The sequence below is a fragment of the Alexandromys fortis genome, unplaced genomic scaffold (assembly GCF_014885135.2).
Source record: "Alexandromys fortis isolate MF-2015 unplaced genomic scaffold, M_Fortis_MF-2015_v1.1 scaffold_0, whole genome shotgun sequence".
NCBI classification, from domain to species: Eukaryota; Metazoa; Chordata; class Mammalia; order Rodentia; family Cricetidae; genus Alexandromys; species Alexandromys fortis.
The window spans coordinates 41,218,141-41,239,961 of NW_026067949.1; the positions used below are offsets into that span (position 1 = coordinate 41,218,141).

General features: G+C 40.2%; 1 protein-coding gene across 7 annotated transcripts in view; it reads left to right on the top strand.

Annotated features, from left to right (window-relative positions):
- The window catches only part of Slc4a4 (solute carrier family 4 member 4), a 339,097-nt gene that overhangs the window by 266,935 nt on the left and 50,341 nt on the right, over window positions 1–21,821 (top strand). For all 7 annotated transcript variants that reach the window (XM_050149683.1, XM_050149682.1, XM_050149677.1 and 4 more), the window contains exons 15-16: window positions 4,976–5,046; window positions 12,225–12,416. In XM_050149683.1, the coding sequence (XP_050005640.1) occupies window positions 4,976–5,046; window positions 12,225–12,416 (263 nt within the window). The remainder of the gene's footprint in view (window positions 1–4,975; window positions 5,047–12,224; window positions 12,417–21,821) is intronic.

A 21,821-nucleotide genomic window follows, 5' to 3' on the forward strand; every position in this document is an offset into this window, starting at 1 on the left:
TGTCCCTCTGTTCATTTGTAAAACGTGTAAAGGTTGTGATAAACACATGCTTCAGGGTGTGTTAATAGTTTAGAAAAGGTCAAAATGAATTTTCTGGCCAGGTGTTGGTTCTTTATCTGGGGGAGAAAGAAGCCCTGCTAAAAACAATAAATTATAGAAGCAAGAAAAATGGCCCCAGGGGCAGACACTGTGTCGTTAACAGAGGGGTTATATTTTATTGATTAGTTGTTAACTGTTGCACAGAGAACACGCTTAATAATGGATGAGCGATTAAGTGAAGATTATTCTCTTTCAGACATTGAACAGTTGTCTGTAATCTCTTAGAGTAAACGATGGCCTTTCTCCTGGTGTGGACGCTTAAGGCCAAGCCAAGTGACCGAATTAGCAGTGCCTCACCTTCTTTTATTTAAGCACGGAGAGACATCTGAATGCTGTGAAGCCGTTCTCACTAAGATAGAATTTCATTGTCATTTCTTTGTACATAGTTTTTCTCTTAGCCTAATAGGTAGATACTAGGATAAGTTAACACCATTGAGAAGAAATACTGGGCTCAGTGTAAATCCTGTGACCCAGTGGGGTAGTCAATATGTGTTTCATAATTATAAAGCCAAGTTATAGAAAATGAGGAAATGTGACATGGTCATAACTTATCCTTTATGAATGGTGCCAAATTAAATGCAATTCCCCTTTTATAGTAGGTCATTCCTTTTTTTATGAAGTCAGTTTAAATCATAAAGTAATAGCAAAACTTGAAAGTGTGCGTTGCGCTGTGCTGTTCCTCACGCTTGCCCTTGAGACCTTCCTTCATTTAGCACAGTTGGTGTTTTGTCACTCGCAGTCATGGTGGCTCTTGAGAAAGCCACACTTGCCGGAAACACTTCCAGCTCAGTCTCCGTTCACTGTTCTAACCCACATTTCAGCAGCTTCCCATGATGCTTCTAGAGATCGGAAATGGGCAAGGAGTGGATTTGGATTATCACAAGACCTGGAAATATTCTCTAGCTTTGCATTTATATGAAGCATGTATTCGGACGACTTCCCTTGGAATAATGTTTGTGGCACATTGGGAACGTGCTAATAGGTGGATATGGAGGAGATATTTTTGTGGAAACAATGGCTAAGCACATTCCACCTGTCCGTCCACTCTAACTTCCAGCTCTTTAACACACAGCACAGCGTCTCAGGCAAACTTGTGGGAAGAATGTCAGTGGCTGAAGAGAAAGTAACTTGCTACTCACAGAAAATCCCAAGCATGGGGTTTGGTAAACAAGTTCTTAGGGAAATGAAAGCAGTAAGAAACAACAAGTTTCAAAAGCTATCCAACTTTGTTTTTAGATTTAGGGCTGAGAGAGTGGTAACCCATAGCTCTTTCTCATAGAATTATCCTGATTTGCTTTGCCATGACCTACAAAAGCTGCTTTTTTTCTTTTGCTGACCTGCATATTTAAGGTATAGACTCAACTGTATTAAGAGAGGTGGTATAATCAAGTTAGCTAGAACCTTGAAATAATGTCGTGCTCCTAGAGCTAGGAGATCCAGTTTTATCTTATATCTCTTTCCCACTTGCTTCATTTCCTTAAGGCAATGAGAAGGCTTAGAGTGGAATAAACCATCGAAGCCTGGTAATTATAGAGTAACCTTAAGGTTCTCCTTGTTTTCAGCTCCGTGTATTGTAGCCATGACAAGCTGTTGTGATATAGAGTCAGATTAGACTGATATTTAATCACCACCATCCAAATGGAAGACATTTACCTGGGGATTTCAGTAAACCTGTTTTAATAGCACAATATCAGTAGATTTAATCATCACAAACACCTTTGGGAAGTAGCTGACATCCCCCACTTGAGGTCAAGCTCTGCTTTCTCTGGGTCATCAAGTTAGTAGTAACCTTGCACCATTTACTTAGCTGTGACCTGAAATTGGCATCAGGCTAGCAATTTTGCCTACAGTACATAATGTATTCTGCCTCGTCACCTTACGGGGTAATTGGATTCAAATTCTGTTCCACAAATGAAAGATCTGTGATTTGGAATAGTGATATAACTTCTTCAAGACCAGGGTTAGTGGAAGGAGTTTTAGAGCCCCATGTTCAAAATCTGGCACAGTTAAAATTTAGGCCTCTTGTCTGTGATTGTTTAACACCATAGCCAGTCCTGCCTGAAGTAACCAGTTGTTGCTCACATTGGACTACCTGGCCTCAAGTGAGCGTGTACATCTTCCTAGTCTGTAATTCCTGCTAGTATATAAAGACGGACCATGTGGAGCGTTGGCATTTGTTCTCTGGAAAATAAAGAGGGTTGGTTACCTTGTGTAAGAGGTATGCCAACACTGACCCGTGCCCCCTCCTGCAGGTGAAGTCTCTCTATCTCCTGGTTCTGTTTCGAGACCTCTCCATAAGCACTAAAAAGGAAAGGCTGGCTTAAAAGATTGAAAAATGGCGGACACGCCTTAAAAGTATCTATTTCTGACAGCCTGCATTCCACCATTCCAGAGGGTCAGTGAAACACTGATATGTAAGAAGGAAGAGCGAGGAAGTGAAAATCCAAACACGGGAAAGGGTGAAGCTGCGGGACTGCGTAGACTAGACTGCCCTGGCGATGCTTGGCTCCACCTGCAGTAGCTGAAACAGAGAGCGGCACTTTTCCCTGCGCCCTGCAGCCGAGCTGAAAGTGAAGACAGAGTGCAGTGTGTCTGCGCTTTTCCTTTTGACCTTTCCAGAATCCTAATTAAGGAGATTGCAGATGCCTTCTAAGTGGATCAGTCTGCAATTGGTTGCCAAAGTGTTTATACTCTGTCTGGATCTCAGTGGTGCCCAATGGCTCTTGTGGATCAGGAGCCCAGCTGTAATCGATCATTTTCTCATCAGTGAGCCTAAAGACATTTACTTCTAATCTCATTTATGGACTTTACCAAACTCTGCCAATATGTGTTTATAGAAGTGTGTGTGTGTGTGTGTGTGTGTGTGTGTGTGTGTGTGTGTGTGTATATATATATATATATATGCAGAGAAAGTAGAAGACTTCTTCATGTATTTTAGCTACGGCTCTTCTGGGATTTTTAGAGCCAGTGTGCTTTACTATTTTATCTTAGATGAACCCTGAAAATATAAAGAAATGTAATTGAGAGGGATTGATTCATTTCCAAAATTTGGGAGCAGTTCCTGAGAGTCCAGACTCTTATTTTAATGCCTACATTGTCTATAATTATTTCCCAGACTTAGAGTCTTGAACACGTTCCCCAGCTATTTAACCATGGTTAGAAGGCAGAGAAGTTTGGGACGCTGATGAAGTTGCGTTGACAAGTTAGCTGAGGAAGAGCAGCCTGCCAGACACTGACCTGTGATTTCACGGATGCTGACTCATTCGTGAGCACTGTCCCACCTTGAACTCTTGGCCCATAGATGCCATCTCTAGATCTTGATGAGTAGGGATGCGGGTAGAGAAGGAAGAGTGCAAGATTTAAGAAGGTCTGAACTCGGGCGATGCTTCTGATTGCAAACTTGGAACAGCCATGGTTTGTGCCAGAGTCTTGTCCAATACTTAGATCACATGGGAAAGTTTGCCTGTGATGTGTTCTAGGGTGATACACTTGTTTATTTGCTACCTATTTTTTTTTTACAACAGCGTCTAAATAGCCCAGACTGGCTTCGTGTTTGCTGCATAGCCCGTGGTGACTTTGGATTGGACTGCTGATTCTCTCCCTCAGATCTTTGCCCTCCCACCTGGTTCTTTAGCTAGTCTGAGGTTGAAACCCAGGGCCCCATGCTTGCTAGACAGACATTCTCACACCTGTGATAAATCTTTAGGGCCATCCCATGCTTTGAATACTCATCCCATGTTTTGGACAAATTGAATATTATAAGAAAATATACTGTATGGCTTTTTTTTAAGAACAAAATACTACTAAAAACCTAGTTTTGTTACTAATACTTTTGGTTTTTGAGGAATCGTGTCTTGTTGCTTGGTTCAAGCATCTTTTAGCCTACTTGACTCTCTTGTATTTGTAATGGAACAGAATGAGAAAGCACTGCACATGCCCATGTTGGGGAGGTTGTGGTAGGCTGTGCCTTCTGGTTAATATTCTTACAATGCCCAGACTTCAGTGGCCAGAATAGATTTTAATGTTGACCCAAACTAGGACCCAAGCCAAGCATTTCCTGTCCTTTTGTTTCTTTGTCTTGTCCATTTCCTTTAGCTCTATTTATGCTCATTTATTCCCTCTGGAGGAACACCCCTTCCCCAGCTTTAACCAATGAAATGTTTCCAAAATAAAGGTTGGTTTAATAAATAAATTTTTCAGAAGGATGCATCTTAAATCTACAAATGATGCCATATTATATGAAAATAAGTTTTAAAGTTTGAGTATATATTTCTCCTCACTATATCATTTGCTTAGCGTTTTTTCACACATTTTGCAGAGATAGACTTTATCACACACAGCTCGATTTTCTAAACACTACAAATCCTAATGCTTAACCAATAAAGCTCTGAAGTGTGAGGTTTTTACTGTAACCTGAAGCCAGTGTCAGAGTAAGAGTATGCAGGCATGTCTTTCATTAGACAAGTGTATACTGGATGTGCACTGGGAACAGAATTAGACATAGTAAAGATACCAGTGTAAGGGTCTAAACTTTTAGTAACTGCTCCCAACTTTTGGATGACATCAGTTCTTCTCAAGTAGATTTCTTTAGCTTTTCCTCCTCTAAGATAAACCAGTAAAACACTAGTGTGTGGTTGATGAAAAATAACAGAAATGAAATTTAATACCATCTCCTAAATGCCTGTCATGCGCATCTGCTTAAATCTTTTGTTATGTTTTAATGTACAAAGAATATGGTTACAATACATAAAATTTCGTGGTGCTTCTATGTTGCTTCAGAACTTTTTTATGCCCTGTCCTGTGTTTCAAAGGTCATTATGTATTTAGTTTGTTTCTATTTTATTTTTCATAGTCAAAAATTGTCCTTTTCTTACAGTTAACCTCTCAGTGTCCATCGATGCCACACCAGCCCCAGAGGACCTGCCCACAGTTTCTGCTACTGACATGGTAAGTGACTTTTAAACTGCCCACATAGTTTGTAGTTTATGCTTGGTGCTGTGTGATCTCCATTTAGCAATGTTGTTTATCATTGCCCGTAGAGAGAAAAGAAGGAAGCCTGTCATCACCACGGCTAGCTTTTCATTCTCTTTCAAAGATGTAAAATTGACATTCACTCATATAACATTATTTTTTAAACCTTTTTAAAGAATCTAATGCTAGATCCCATTTATTGTGATTTTGAAACATTTCTACAAGAGCAATGAGAATGCTGGAAAACAGGAACTGATGCCTGATTCTGGCCTGGCGAGGCATTTGTCTGGCTGCCCCAGTGGGCCTGCCCTGCCTTTACTAAGGGTGACGGTAGCAGGACGTTTCCCCCATTACTTAGAAAGTAATTACTTAGAGTGTCCATCACATGGTGTCCTTTCCCATGGCTTGTAACCAGGGACCTTTAAGGCACTGGAACTAAGTTTTAAAAACGAGCTGTTTTGCACGGAAGGTCACATGCTGGGAGAAAACTTTTATATTGGAGAAAATGGGGAAAGTGCTGTTTCAGGCTTCTGATTGTTCCTCCTATGCCAAATATGGAAGCCGACCAAAGAATATCAATCTCCCAGTCACAAAGACAGAACACATAATACCTTGTATTGAGAGGGTGCCCATCTCTCAGGAGACCGGAACACTTCTGCAGATATTGTGTTGTGAGTGCCCACAGCATCCCTTTCAGAGATGCTGTTTGTGTTCATCCTGGCAGTTCTCACAGAACCGTTTCTCTCTTGTTTTGTATTCTCTGCCTCTCTTGACTTCATTCCTTACCTCTAGATTTTTTTCTGACTTTTTTAAAACCTTCTCTCTTTCTTTCTTTATGTTTCATACTGTGATGTATATGTGTGAGTGTGTGTCTATGTATGTGTGTGCCATCTGTGTGTATATGAGTATGTGTGTGAATTTATGTATGAATGTATGTGTGTGTCTGTGTATGTGTAAGAATATGGCTACATGTTGAAAGTCACTATAGAAGGATTCAGATTTTAATTTCCTTGCCAGCCAACTCAGAAGAACTTGCCTAGAATAGAGGAGGAAATGCGTCCTTCTAGGTTTTAAAGAATTTTAATTAAAATTCTTTTTGTGCTTTTTTTAAAAAAGCCAATAAAAACCTAAGTTCATTTGAAATAAAGTTTTTCAACACATTTGCTTTCACATTGCTTCTTAGTCTCCCAAGTACCACAGGGGCCAACTCAGCAGCTGGCCAGCACTGACCAGAGTGCAGCCGCTCAGACAGCGTTACTGTCTTCAGATAGATATTCTGACCCCCACCCCCACCCCCAGCCTGAGTTCCCTCCGTAACTGTGATGTTAGTGGAGAAGACTTCGAAGCCATTACTTCTGAGAGGCACAAGTTCTCTGTGTGCTTCCGTGCGCTGGCTCTGCCTCCCCGACCTTCTCCTGGGACATATCGTCTTCAGGGACTGAGTTTCCTTCTTTCCCTTTGACCCACAGTTTAGTCATGAGAGAAGGGGCAGCAAGGGCACCATGCGGCCCCTCACCAGTGAAACTTCCTCCCCCAAGGCTCCAGGTGTTGGAGGATCCAGGCCTCTCCCTTTCGAGCTCATTAACGTGAAGACAAGCTGTCCTCCCGGGCAGTGGGCATGTTTCAGGGAAGAGGGGCATTCCATCCTCTAGACAGATGGGAACTGCTGAGGTTCGCTCCCCTAAGGATAAGGGCAGGGCTTCCTGTATTTTCATTTATTGCTGCCATCATTTTATACTCATCTCTGCCTCCTTTCCTGTTGATACCTCCCTGGCTCTTTCTCTTTACCGTGCAAACAAATTCTTTACACGGTCGCCAAAGAAGAGACTTTGAGAGGAGCTGCAGTTGGTGGTACCCTATATCTGAATGAAATAGGATCTGATGACTTCCGGCTTCTAGCTCCAGTGTCAGAATCTAACATCAGTATCTCGGAGAGAGAGATGACTGAATGAATTGCTTAGTGCTTGCTTCTTACACAAGATTCCTCTCTGGCCTTATTTTAAGTTTGTGTGAGGCGTCCCTTTAATCCACGGTTCTGGCGCGCTCCTTTTGATGAGTTTACAGTGGCATGCACATGTCATAGTCAAGACATAAGCCGTTTCCTGTTCCCAGGAAGCCCTATGGAATAGTTTTGTTGACTTCCCAGCTCTCTGAGAGAAGAAGGCTCGTCCTGGCCTTTGTAGGGCAGATGCCTAAGTTCTTTCAGCAGACAGTGAACAAGGCCCTTGCTGCTCAGGGGGTCTTTTACCATGAGGGACTTGCAACATTTCAGAGTTTAATTTATTTATTTAAATGGCTTTGCATCCTCATCTCTGGTAGATTTTAAACTCTCTGATTTTTACAAATTGCCTAGCTTGCCTTGCCTGTTTTTCTGGGAGCAATAATCCCAACTCTGAAATCAGAAAGAAACGTGGACAGGGGCTCAGCGGTTACCTACATTTGCCTGTTCTGCCTCATGTTTCCTACTTTTCGGGGAGGAGATAGCATGGAACTTTATTTTTTAAGAAAACCCTTGTAGTTTTAAGAATTGCTGTGAAATCCACTTAGTAATTCTCCTGTAAATGAGATGCAGAAAATTGATTGGACGTCTCTTTCCGGGAGATTGTTCTTTCTGGAAACCCCCTGCTGCGTGCTTCTCTTTGTATAAACCTTTCCCCTTGCTACCCCCTTACACAATGTCGTTTGGCCCATCTGACCACTTGTAACTAGCTCCTCCATGGTGAGCGCTCATATGTTCTTCCCACAGGGCTCAGTGTGTCTCCTTGTGAGCATCTCTGCTCGCGGTATCTAATTCTTCTCCTGTGTGTGCGCTGAAACGTAACGAAATGCGCATCACAGCCTGCCGCTCATTTTCTTTATGTGTTGGTTTCCCTCCCTGTTGTCTCTTAGCTTTGCTGGCCTGCTCTTCCCGCTACCTTTGAAGGAGGAAAGTGCTTCCAGACCTGACTCGCTCTCAGGGCTCAGTGCAGACTTTATTTTCTCTGTACTCCGTGTAATAGCTGACTTCCTCGTCTGGTCTCCCAGCCATGCGCATGCACACTTTTTATATTACTGAGTAATTTTCAAGCAAACATTTTATTTCTCTGAGGAAACTTGTAAACACTGTTGCTATTTCTTTAATCAGTTTTACTCCCTTAAAGCTTGTACTATTTCATCCATGTATTTGGATTCGGTGCACTCTCAATTTCCCTGTGGGAAATTTTTGTTTTTTTTATTTTCCACCGACTGTAGTTAATTCAAAATATCCTATAACTAAATGAAGTAGCATCGCCAGATTTAACAAACAAAATATGAAATATTCGATTACATTTGAATATCAGGTAAATATTAAATAATTTTAGTGTGATTATGTTCTGAATATTGCATAGGACATGCCTGCACTATAAACAGTCATTGTGAAGGCTGAGTGTTATGTGAACATCTTTTATTTTACCTGGTCATTTAAAGCCTAACGTTTACTTTAATTTTATCCTCTGCACAGAGGGCTGACAAATTGGCACAGTTCTTCTTTGAATTTGTCATATACTCCAGGTCCGGTGAAGGATTTTATTCACACAGTTAACAGGACCTCTCTGGTGCCTGCCATACCCTAAACCAAATCCGCTCTTTCCTTTCCTTTGTCCTATGGTAGGCACAGTCCCCTTGGTCCTTTGACGGTGTAAGTTATCATTTGTAGATTTGGCCCAGCACCAGACCAACGTTAATATCTGTGTCTGTCTCTTGTCCTTTTCTTTCGTTCTTGTGTTTCTCACTACCCCTTTTTCCTTTTCATCTCCACAAGTAGTTAAGTTTGGGTGGTTTGTATTGTCCGATGAACAACTTTTGTGTTTACTACCCTGAGAAACCCTTATTAAAAACCTTGCAATTCTCTTGTCTTCTGGAATATCCTTTGCTACCGTATTTTGTTTTTAACGTCGGTAGTTGCTCTTGCAGCTTCTCACTCCCACTCCTTCCTCAGCCCGGGGTGCTACTTTCCCCATCATCAAAATCCACCCTTAGCCTTGTCTGGTGTCTCACCGCCCTCGTGGGTACACTGGATGCTCAACACATTTTCACTCAGCGTATTTGTAGCTGTACTGAGTCATTATTCCCAGGTGAGATCTCTGCAGTTGATGGCCCCAACTCTGGCATCTCTCCTAGCCCGTTAGACATCTTTTCGAGGATTTCCAGATTCAGATCACTAACCATTGAGGATGGGCTGCCATGTAACTGCTATGCAAAATTCTGAGCATCTTAATAAAAGAGAGGTAATGTGAGAATTCTAACAGCTAGAGAGTCCTGAGATTATATCCCCTTTATCCTTTTCATAAGGACCAGAGAGTACTTTGCATAAGAAATAAAGATGAAAATTATAGATGTGAGAAACATCTATAAAGAGATAAAAGACAGTGGCAATGAGATGCTGAGTCTCCTGGATTAACCCGTAGCAGGCAATGGGGACTTGAACTCAGGTGGTAGCCATAGCTCTGGATATATTTCTTCATGATGTAGATTCTGTCTGAAGTCTTAAGGAATTAACCTTCGCTTCATGTCAGCTTTTATGAAATAATGGAAATAACACAAATCATTTTGGTGTGTTTTCTGTGGTCTCTAAGTTGAACTTGGTTGTCAGCTACACTTTAGGTTTTATGAAAGCCATAAATTTTATTTTGAAAAATTACCTATGTTAAGCTATATGCTAGTTGCCTGACATTTTTATATGTGAGACCTTAGTTGTAGATGGGGTTTGGAGGTTAGTTTTTTCAGATAACAATTAGATTCATTTGGAGAGCTGGAGAGATGGCTCAGAGGTTAAGAGCACTGCCTGCTCTTCCAAAGGTCCTGAGTTCAATTCCCAGCAACCACATGGTGGCTCACAACCATCTGTAATGGGGTCTAGTGCCCTCTTCTGGCCTGCAGGCATACACACAGACAGACTATTGTATACATAATAAATAAATAAATAAATAAATAAATAAATAAATAAATATAGATTCATTTGGAACTTTTACAATATTGGCATAGCCATTTTGAACTAACTGAGAGAATTTAAGCTACCTATCTCTGCATCTGTGTCTGTGCCATTTTTCACCTGAACCTTAATCTTTGTTAGGAAATGGATAAAAATTCCTGTTGGGGTTTTTTCAATGTCTCGTACATCCCTGGGGAAATTCCAACTATAGAGAAGGACTTTGCTGATGTTACATTGCTGATGCAAAATTAGGGCACAATTTTGCTGATTTTAAAGCAGAGAAATATGTTACCAATTATGACCTCTAAACGTTAGCTCTATTCTCCTGAAAGCATCCATATGCGTAAATCTAAAAAAATAAAACACACAAGACATGATTAATCACCTTGCAGAGTTCGATGAAAAGCAGTTATGCAGCTCAACTGTGTACAATTGGAGGGAACAGGACAATATTTCAAGTGAAGATCCAGAGTTGATATTTATTACCTTGGACAGGCATTTTGCCTTTTGAGCTCTATGGAAACCTCCTCCCTTTCAGGCCAGGCTGGACCAGTGGTGGTAAAAGATGTTGATTTATTGGAGGTGATGTAGAAGTTTTTCCTTTAAAGGACAGCAGAAATTTGCCATTCTGCACTTCTTTGCAAGGTATTTCTAAGGAACTCATTACCATATAATGTCCCCTTAGCCTGGAACCCAAGAAGATACAGAGAGTGAAGTAGTTAGACTTTTTCGCAGTCATTTCCACTAACAGTGTTGACATTCATTTAGGTGGAGAAGGTCTAGGAAAACAGCCATTGCTGCCCCAGTATGAACAAATGCTCTTTGTACAGCAAAAAAAAAAAAAAAAAAAAAAAAAAAAACGGTATCCTTAAAGGGTAATTGTTGAATAAGGCTCAAATACAAGAAATAACTTCACAGAAATGCTTTTACATAGGGAATGAGCCTCCCAGTAACTTCATCACAGAAAACCATCAAGCAGAGGAGGAACATTCACCCCTGCACTGTTGAATACTAAGGGTGAGAAACCTGCTCAAATCACTAGGGGTTTCCATCAGACTCTTCCATTCTAGGAAAAGTCCCTGGGACTTCGAGGCCCTTAACTTGTAGTTGTCCTGTAAGTAAAGTAAGCCGACTGTTGTAGAAGTAGATCCTAATGCAGGAATTTCAGTATTTTGTCACTAGTTGAGAGGGTGCCTCAAAATCGAGTAAGAAAAACATTTCAGGACTGGAAAATCGTGAATAAGGATGTGTCTCAGCTGAGTTTAGCCCCCCCACCCCCCACCCCGTGAGGGCTTTCTGGAATACAATTCGTTCTAGAGTTCCCTCTCTTTGAGCAGAAAGCAGGTAGCCAGAAGCAGTCAACTGTGGTTGGGTAAGCGCCGAGGTGGGTGCACAGGTCTGCCCATGGCATCAACAAGAAGATTCCCCTATGCATTAAATACAGAAAATAGGGGGAGTAGCCAGAAAGGAGCACACTATGGACAGCAGGACAACAACACATATTGACCCGTGTGCTTGAAATCCCAGGAACACAGAGCTAGAGATCTCTCACACAACTGAAGGGGTGCGAAGGCATCACAGCCATTCTGCTCATGGGTGTCCCAAGTGCTGACCCATAGTCAACAGAAAAAACGCCATACTGCATTAGGATTTCCACAGAGAAGTCTGGGACTAGCCACTTTGATAGTATCATTTTTTTTTCAGTCTCGAAGGTGTACTTATAAGATAAATAACCTGTGTTTGGGTTAGTTACTATCCTTTGACATTTAGAGCATCGATCATACCATAAGGTCGGTGAGTATGGACCCAAGCACACACAAGTAAGTACTTTGTGAACAATAAAGGTGTTCTGAAGTCTCCCGTTTTGGGATTTAGGATATTCATGTATCTCATTTGACCCACAGGAAGGCTGGTAGGAAAGAGGGACTTTGTGGTTTGTTTCTGTTGAACAAATGGCGGATTGTAAGGTGGAGGAGTAAACTGCCTACCTGTGTCTCTCGCGGTGTCCTTCGTAATTGCTGCCCTCTAGCATGGCCACGTCAGGTGACTGCCGTCTCCAGCAGTTATCTTTGGATTGTTTTGTGGGCGGTTCTAGTGTAGTCCATCTAGGGCCCATCAAGTATGAAAAGCTGCTTTAGATGTTTCAATTTTTTTTCTAAAAAAAGAAACAAAAAAACAAAAACAATCCCTGTTTTCTTTTCAGTACCATAATGCTACCTTTGACTGGGCCTATTTGTCAAAGAAGGAGTGTTTGAAGTATGGAGGAAAACTCGTGGGAAACAACTGTGATTTTGTTCCCGATATCACCCTCATGTCCTTCATCCTCTTCCTGGGCACTTACACCTCTTCGATGGCTATGAAAAAATTCAAAACTAGTCGTTACTTTCCAACAACGGTAAGTCCCTGAAATTTAAATAATCTTCACCGGATTTGGCCTGTCTTGCCACGAATGCACTTTTATATAGCGAAAAAGGTACCTGCAGTTCACCTTGTCCAATATTGCTTTGTACATTTAAATGATGCATTCTTGTCTTTGTCCACGTGAATGCACATTTAACATAGTTGTAGTCCTGCTTCAAGAAACCTTCCCAAGATTTGCTTTCATAATTCCATTGTGAGTTCTGGCTGTAGTGCTTGTTAGTGTGGTGGATTGGAGCAATTTGACATGCTCCCTCTCCGTGCATATGACTGAGGAAAGGGACACTTTAAACCCACAGTGTTTAAATACATAATCAAAACCTTTTTCATATCAATCGGGAATTTTAGTGGTGTAGAATTTCTCAATCATTGACTATACGTGTATTGAAATTCATAGAAGTTCTCAAACATTGACTAGACATTAATACTTGAATGTAATCTTTGGGTCTAAACCACAACAATGTTGTGCACTAGGAGTGGTATGGCTATTTGAGCGAAATTTTCCTTCCCATAATACTCTATAGTACCTAGAATATATTTGGTTCGCATACACTTCCTCTGCCCTGCTAATGTGTTGACGTAAACTTAAATTCAAAGCTACAGTTCTTTGAGAGACTAGACCAAAATTTTTCAAAGCTAGGAAATGATGTTTCCAAGCTACTGTTTTGCTTTTATAGTTCAGTTCGTAGTGTTTAAGAGGTCAAGATTTCCAGGAAATCTGCATTAAGCATGATCTATATCAGTGGCCTGTTCCCTCATGAAACTGCTTCCTCGTGGTTTTTCCAGAACTTCAGTAGACAGAAACTTCTTTCTAATTCCTAGAAAATGAGATTTAATATATTCACCTTCACCTTGGAAGCTGTGGACCTTCTCACTTCTTCTTACAAAATAGAGACTATAGTTGATGGTGAGGTGTCTAAAAGTAGATGCCCAAGTAATAGAAATGTTCCAGAAAGAGAAATGGGGAAAGGGTTTAATTCAATCTGTTTAAAATAGACTTTGTTTACTGGAGTTTAGCAGGCTCAGAGCCGTTCTTGGTTTAGTACACAGTGTGATAACAGATCTGCACACACACACACACCCCAAGTTTCCTAGAACCTGGCTCTGAAGGTGGTCCTCCTCTTTACCACTTTCTGCTGTTTCAGGCTTCCTGGTTTCACTTGTGCAGGTTAGGGCCATTTCTGAGTGCATTTGACCTTGAGGTCACAGCACATACCCAGGATGTACTGAACCCCATTGCTTCTGCAGCGGATGAGTTTTATATAGAATTGATTCCTGCATAGAAGGTTTAAGAACAATTTTTTCTGGATTGTGGTTTTTGCTTTGTTGTTACCAGTTCATGGGATCTTGGGCTTTGTTTGTTTTTATTGCATTTTTTACAGATCATTACTTCTTGTCAAAGTCTAATGTGTTTTGAGCACAGCCAGTAGAACTGTGGAAAATTTGCAAAGCTCTTATATGTTGCAATTTGTAAAACAAACCTGTGCCGAACCTCAGATGGAAGCCAACTATCTTTTCTACTCTTTATTTTCATGGGCAAATAACAACTATGTGCATCTATGGAACACGACGTGATATATTAGTATATGTTTATGTTGTAGAATGATTCCATTAAGCTTCTTAATGTATCTGTAATTTCACATGGTTAAATCATTTCTGCAATGAAAACAAAATCTCCTCTTGGCAAATTTGAACTGTACAACATCATCCATGAGCTGTTATCACCATTTTATGTGTGATCTCAAAAGCCTACTCCTTCATTGTAACGAGACTTTGTGGGCTTTGACCAGCGTCTCCTCTTTCCCCTCGCTCCCTGCTGTCTTGGTCTGTGAGCCTCACTTTCTGAGTTTCCACACGGAAGTGAAATCAGGCAGTATTTGTCTTCTGTATCTGGCTTCTTTTACTCCAGTTTCCCCTGTTTTGCTTCAAATGGTAGAATTTGCTTTTTTAAAAAAAGCCAAATAGTATTCCAGTTACACGTATAATTATATAATAACATTGAAGATGAAAATTATATGCATATACTAGATTTCATTCCTTCATCTGCAGCTGATGTGTAGGATGATGCTACAGATTGGCTGTTGTGAACGGAGCTGTGATACAGGGAAGTACACACAGGCTGTGGGACACTCATTTTCTCTCATTATCAGTTGAATAAAGGGAGTGCTGGATCTTATGACCATTCTCTTAATTCATTAGGGGAACCATCTCCCATTATCTGTAACAGCTAAACTAAGTTACATTCCCAATCATAGGATGTAAGGGTTCCCTTTCCTCCAAATCTGTGTCAAACATGTTATCTCTTGTCTTCGTAATAATAGTGATCTTTGACATAGGTGAGTTCACACTCATTGTAGATTGAATTTGCATTTCTTGGACAATTCTATCATTTAGCCTTTTTCACATATCTCTTGGCCTATAAGTCCTTTAAGGTATGACTGTTAAGTGTGCTGTCCATTGTAAGTTGGCTGTATGTGTTTTATGCTTGAGTTCCATACAGATTCTCGGCATTACCCTCTTGGCAGGCGAATGGTTGGTGACTATGTTTACAGCCTTGGCACTTGCCTTGTTGCTCTGCTAATCGCTTCCCTTGCTGAGGAGAAGCATTTTAATTTGACACAGTCTGATTTGTCAGTAAAACCTTTTTCCTATGTTTTTTTTGTCCCCCGATGGAGTCAACTCTTGCAATAAAATTAAGTACTATGTTAGCTTTTCTCTTTGAGAATCTTTGTCACGTTCATCACTAGCATCTTTTGTTCTGTTTTCTTCTAAAGTCTTTATGGTTTCAGTCCATCCAGTTAAGGAATCAATTTTGAGTTGACTATTGAATTTGTGAGGTAATGGTCTGCTTTTCTTCTTCTGCATGTGAATATCCAGTTTTCCTACCACTGATTATTGAGGAGTTTTATTTTTGCTCCAATGTATACTCTTGGCATCTGTGTTGAAAATCAACTGACTGTTGATGAATGCTCTTATTTCAGGGATCTGAATCTGTTCCACTTGCCTATATGCTATTATATTACATTATAGAATTAATAGATATAGAGTAATATAATTTCCATATATAATAAATTATATGCACACATAACTCTATCTCTGTCCATCTGTCTGTCTGTCCATCATCCGTCTGTCCATCTGTCTATCTCTTTTTGCTTATTTGGAAGCCAAATATTGTGATGGCTAGAGCTGCATTCTTCTTTACTCAACATTACTTTGGCTATTTGAGATGCTATGCACGTCTATACAGATTTTAGAATTTTTTTATTTCTCTGAAAAATGCCATTGGAAATTTTATAGGCATTGTATTATATTTCTTTGAGTACTGTGGGCATTTAACATTATTTATTCTTCTAGTCCATGAATATGATCTCTTTTCATTTATTTGTGTCTTTATCACTTTTTTCATTATTTTTTTACTTTATAGTTTTAAAAGTATATATAATTCATCTTGGTTAATTTATGACTCAGCATTTTATTATTTTGTAGCTATTATAAATAGGATTATTTTCCCTTTATGATTTTAATTTTTTGAGAATTTCATACTTGGGTACATTGTATTTAAGTCATTTTATACCTTCCTCTTCCTTTCCAACTCATTCTGTATCTTTTCCCAACAATCCCCTCTTGAATGCATGACCTATTCTTTAATTATTGTTGTGTTTTGCATACATACATAACATACTGTCGCATATCCTACAGAACACAAATAGTCTTTCCTATATGTACACGTGTTTAGGACTGTCCATTTATGATGGATAACCTGTTGGGGAGCTCAGCTCTGCAGAAACTGAACCTCTCCATTTCAACAGCCATTGTCTAGCTCTAGACCTTTGTCTAAGGGTGAAACCTTGTGAACTTGATTTTGTTTTTGGAGAGTTTGTAATAGTGTATAGAAACGCAATTGGTCTTGTATGTTGATTTTTATATCTTTAATTTTACTAAATTTACTCAATTCCAATTTTTTATTTTATTTTGGTGGCATTTCTAGGGTTTTCTGTCAATAAAGGCACATTGTCTATATCTTAACTTCCTTTCGTATGTGGAGGCCTTTTGGTTCTGGTATGGACTAGAACTTACTCAGCCTGTAGTCTGGGAATACAAATGCTGGCCTGGTGCTGAGTGGGCCTAGAGGCCAAGACATCCTAGGGCCTGAGCTCATTGCCTCTGACTGGTCTTAGGGAGGCTCTGAGGATAGTCTGGTATGGGGTGGAAAAGAAATTATAGAACACTAGCTGCTGAGTTGACTAAGTTTGTGCAGTCCTCTGCACCCACCTAGAGGCTGAGGCAGTGGGAGCTCGTCTGGACTTCACACTGATTTCCTTGGGCATGTCTAGCATTTGTATCTGTGGGCTCACTCCCTAGCTTGTTTCTCAGCAGAGGGCTTCTGCTTCTAAGTTGCTTTGCCTGGCGTTGGAGAGGGGGTGATGTGTGTAGCATATGGTTTCCTTAGCCTCTTCTTTGTATCTTAACATACCTGTAGTCTTCACAGATGAGCTGTAGAACTGCTCACCTGGTTTCCTTAGGCCTGGCGACATTATTTCTAGGGTAGATAATTGGTCAGTCTGGTATTTCTAGGAGGAAGAGCATCAGACAGTCCTGTTCAACCATCTTGCTAACTTGCCTTACAGCCCACTAGCGATGATCTTAACTGTGCTTATAAACGTCACTTTTATCTTGAAATAAGTCTTCAAATTCAGACTTTGAAAGCTTCTACTACATAAGCCCAATTTTTAATAATAACTTATAACTTATAACAAATAACTAACGTTTTTTGCTCTTGATCAATGTCACCAAGAAAGTAGGAAATCTGAGGAACTAGAAAAGTGATGGCTTGGTAGCTGGGGTTTCTATTGAGATGGTTTTCAGCTGTTACATTGTCTTTGCTTACATGCCTCTTATACAACACAACCATACTGTGTACATACCCAGAAATGAATACTGACAGTGTTTGTCTCTTCACGTATTTACCTGTGCTTAACGCAAGCTGTCACACTTGCTGGGTGTGTCTAGTTGGGTGGCTTTGTGGGAAGAAACGGTCAAGTGTCTAGACTGCTGGGCTTGCCTGTTAGCAATGAAAACTTCCATGCTTAATACAAGATCATTGTTTCATTCCTGTATGCTTGGATGACTTGTTAGTTTTGTGAACTGAAAATTATTAAAGTGTTATTTTGTCATTTACGTCAACTTTATACTAGGTACTCTGTATTTGCTGGCTTGTGGAAGTCACTTAAATAGCGATAAATGCTGTACTTTGTGTGAAGAGTATACATGTAGGAATCCAGAAGATTCTCATTCCCAGCTCTCTCATTAGCTAACAGTCTGTCCTCTGAGGCCTAACTGCAGACTTGGTTACCTCATCTACCCTGGGAGAGCTCAGCTAGACAATCATTCATGTTGTTTTAAGTACTAGTATTTTTGTATTTTTAAGTGGGGATTTGAGGCTCCATCTCCTAAATGAAATAAATTCTCTATATCCTACAAGTTCTTATAGCAATGATAACAATCTTACAGGCTTCTACACATTGATAATTAGCTCATTGTTCAGGTCAGCTTTCTTTTGCAGCTGCTGTGAGTCTCCCAAGCATCATACTGCTAATTCAGAATGTGGTTTGCTTTATTTCCACAATTGGGCTTTCTTCCTATATATCTCAACTAGTCACAAAACCTATCTCTATTCTATCTATCTATCTATCTATCTATCTATCTATCTATCTATCTATCCATCCATCTATCATCTATCTATTCTATCTATCATCTATCTATCTATCATCTATCTATCATCTATCTATCTATCTATCTATCTATCTATCTATCTATCTATCATCTACCTACCTACCTACCTATTTCTACTGTCCCTCTGCTCTCCCTACCTCTCCTTTCTCCATTTCTCGTCTAGTCATCTCTTTCTGTTTCTTCATATACCTCTGTTGACAAGGCCCAGATGGAAAGGAACTAACTCGTTGTACAGGGGGTAGATAATGGGGCAGTGCAACAAACTACGATGCATACTCCATGCCATGTAAAAAAAGCTTTTCTTTGTCATATCAAACTTGTGATAGGTTGTTTGGTTATTCTGCCATGGTCCTTTCCCTTTACACCAACACTTAGATTTCCTTCAGTGTGGTCTTCATTGCCTTTGACTAGAGTAGGGCTAGTGACTCTCTCCCCTTCTGTATCTTATGGAGCAAATAGCAGTGCATCAGTATAAGTCCTTTAGATGAAACACATCAGTTAGGCTGATTACACAGTTCATACCTCAGGCCTGCTACAGAGCCCTGACACTTGATGGAACATGGCTAGGACGCCAGAATTCTACTGGTGCCTAATGCTCCCCCATTCTTTTCAAAGAGGCACATCAACCCTCCGTCCTGTAACCGTGGCTGGTCTATTAGATCAGCTTCAAAGTCAGAGTCGTTTAGCCTCAAACTTCTAGGAGGACCATCACAGCATAATATGTGATTGTCTGTGGCAGATGGCTCAAGGCATTCACATGAGTGCTCTCCCAGAGTCCCACGCCTGTGAGTGATTGGCTGCATGGATCAATGTGGCTGCTATTCGTCCATACTTGGTACAGAAGGAGAGTGGGGCTTAAAGGCCAGCAGGATCGGACCATGGCAGGAAAAGTCAGAACACTATGATTTAGGCAGAACTCTTGGTCCTGTGGTGTGGTTGCAGTCCATGCGGCTGTCTCACGTACGCGGTAGGCACAAGAATACCTTCTTTCAGGAATCACTTACTCATCCCACACCCCCTAGAAGGCGAAGTTTCTAATCTAAACCTGAAGTAATCATTAGCTATTTTTACATATACATCCCAGTTATAGAAATTATCATCCCTAGACTCCGGCTAATACCAACAGCTGAACTACCTTCCACCTTTTATTTAGGTGGTGTAAACTCTTCATTGGTGCTCTTTCCTGAACAAACTACTACTAAGCTAATATGAATTAGTGTCTTCATCCCATATAGAGCAAAAAGATGGCTTCATGTTATATGAGGTGAAGGAGAGAAACATGAGTAATTCAGGTGCCTGGCACATAGTAGGCACTTAATATATATGATTGTTAAATAAGTTGAATTTTTGTGCTTTTAAATAAGAATGACTTTATGTCATTTATTTCCATTCATACTAAAGATCTCCTGAGAGATCACATTTTAGCATTATTTTATGGCCCGTGCTAATGGCTGGTTTTGAAGAAGTGGCATTAGGAATTAAAACAAAGCATAGCATTCCAGAATTTAAATGAAAACATAATGAGCATTCTAGCTAGGCAATCCATCCTGTTTTTATGTGCATAAACCACAGAAAATCTAGGATTCCATGAGAAGTTATGATTTTGAAGCCATGACTCTTTGTTGACAGTTTGGCTCTCACTGTTCCATTAAATTTGGCTGTGAGCAGAGGCAAGAGGTGTTTATTTTGTATACAATTCCTTCTAAGAGGTGGGTGACATTCCGCTTCTATTTTCTTTGCCCTAGAAGTTTCTTGTTGAAAGGTAAAAACTGTCAAACTGAAACCACTAACATATTAAAAGTGAGTACGAAATAATAGGTGTATATTCTATGTCTCATTCTGCTGTTCGTAAAACTGGGTGACATTTGTATAGTTCAAAATATCAAGCCATATCACATCATTGAAGTTCATTAAAAATATGATTTTTCTGTCATGGGACATATCAGATCTTTTCCCAGTCCTTTTGATATTTTATAGCTGGGATAGTCATTTTGACAGTCAAATTTGCTTTTGTCTAGCTTTTTTTTTCATGAAGAATGACAAAGGGATGTTTAGTTATAAATGCAATTCAGCCTGTTATATATTCTATACTCACAGATACTTTAGCTATTACAGATATGTGACAAAAAAATCACAGTTAACTTAAATTGAGCCCCAATTAAAATAAAGCTCAGAGTGATGGTTGATGGCAGAGTTGTAAGCAGGATTCTCCTGATGGCACAGAGGCAGGCTATAGATAGAAGAAGTCATCCCCTCCTACCGTGTCATCCTCCCGGTTCAAAGCATATTCAGCTAACTTGTCCATCATAGGAAAGTCAACAACATTTGGATGTACGCAATAAAACAGGAGTTTCTTGTTCCTGGGCTGTCTAGTTACTACGTAGTCATTTAAAACTTAATTCTTGTATTTTAATATAAATTCTGAAATTAATTTCCTTGATTGGACTCGAACCCCTTTAGTATATAATTATACTAATTTGAGTTATATCCAAGCAGACCTTAGGAAAAGAGTTGGGAATCTGGGGCAGCTGGATTTTAGTGGATTTTAATGTGAGTGAGTCTAATCTTGCCTCTGCATTTCTGAAAAACCACAGTCTTATGTTGCTTGAAAGTCTCTGAAACAAGAACTCAGCCTCCCACAGACCTTTGCCCACAGAAATCTGCCTTTCCCCTGCTCCAGACGCTGTCCACAGGGTCTGCTCCTATTCCTGAAAGTGACACAGGCAAGCTGAGGTTTCCTTCCATGCTGTGGACTTCCAGTGTTGGAAGGATTCTTCCCACTGCTTCTCAGAGATGCTGAAAACAAAATCAGCATTTCTCTTCTGATACGTCTCCTACATACATCTTGACTCCTCTGCTTGCTTTTCTCTAGATCAGCCTAAGAGGTTTTTGGGTTTTTTGTTGTTGTTGTTGTTGTTGTTGTTTGTTTGTTTGTTTGTTTGTTTGTTTTTGTTTCAGTTTCAATCTCAAGTTAAAGCATGGGATCCTAGTTTTTCCCACGTAGTTTGGTTATTTGTTTCTGGCACGTGGTTATTTGGTGTCTTGTTGCAATGCCGAGTTTTGAGGCAGGATAGGACGAGTGTTGTGTTAGTGGTTGCTAAATTCCCACTCTCCTCACTGGATCCCTTCTCTAGGCCTCCTTAGGAAAGTTCCACTGGTAGGCTGTGAGCCCCACCCTGAAAGATGACCCTGTCTACCTCCCATTTCCCCCAAGTCTCCCTGACTTGCAGCTTATAGAATTAAAACCCTCCCATCTGAACCAGACTTTTATTGAATTTGGAATATAGCAGCAGGCATTATTGGATCAAAAATACAGTGAATTAAGATCACTACTATGAGTAATGTTAATGCTTTTTTCAAAACAAGCTTTATAGTACTGGCTACTAGAGAGATCAGATTTCAAATTGATCATGCCGCTTTGTGACTGTAACTGCCAAAGGGTACATATTTGTCTAGTATATTTTTTTCTAGAATAAGTGCTTTTTTACACTATTGTGTAGAACTTCCAAGCATTACTCTCACTAGAGGACCTGACATCATAGATTAATATTTACTGAGAGCCCACAGGGCGTCTGCTGCCGCTACACTTGTCTCTCTGTAGCAGCTCCATCCGTTGAGAGCGGCTCTGCAGGCTCCCAGCACCCACAGC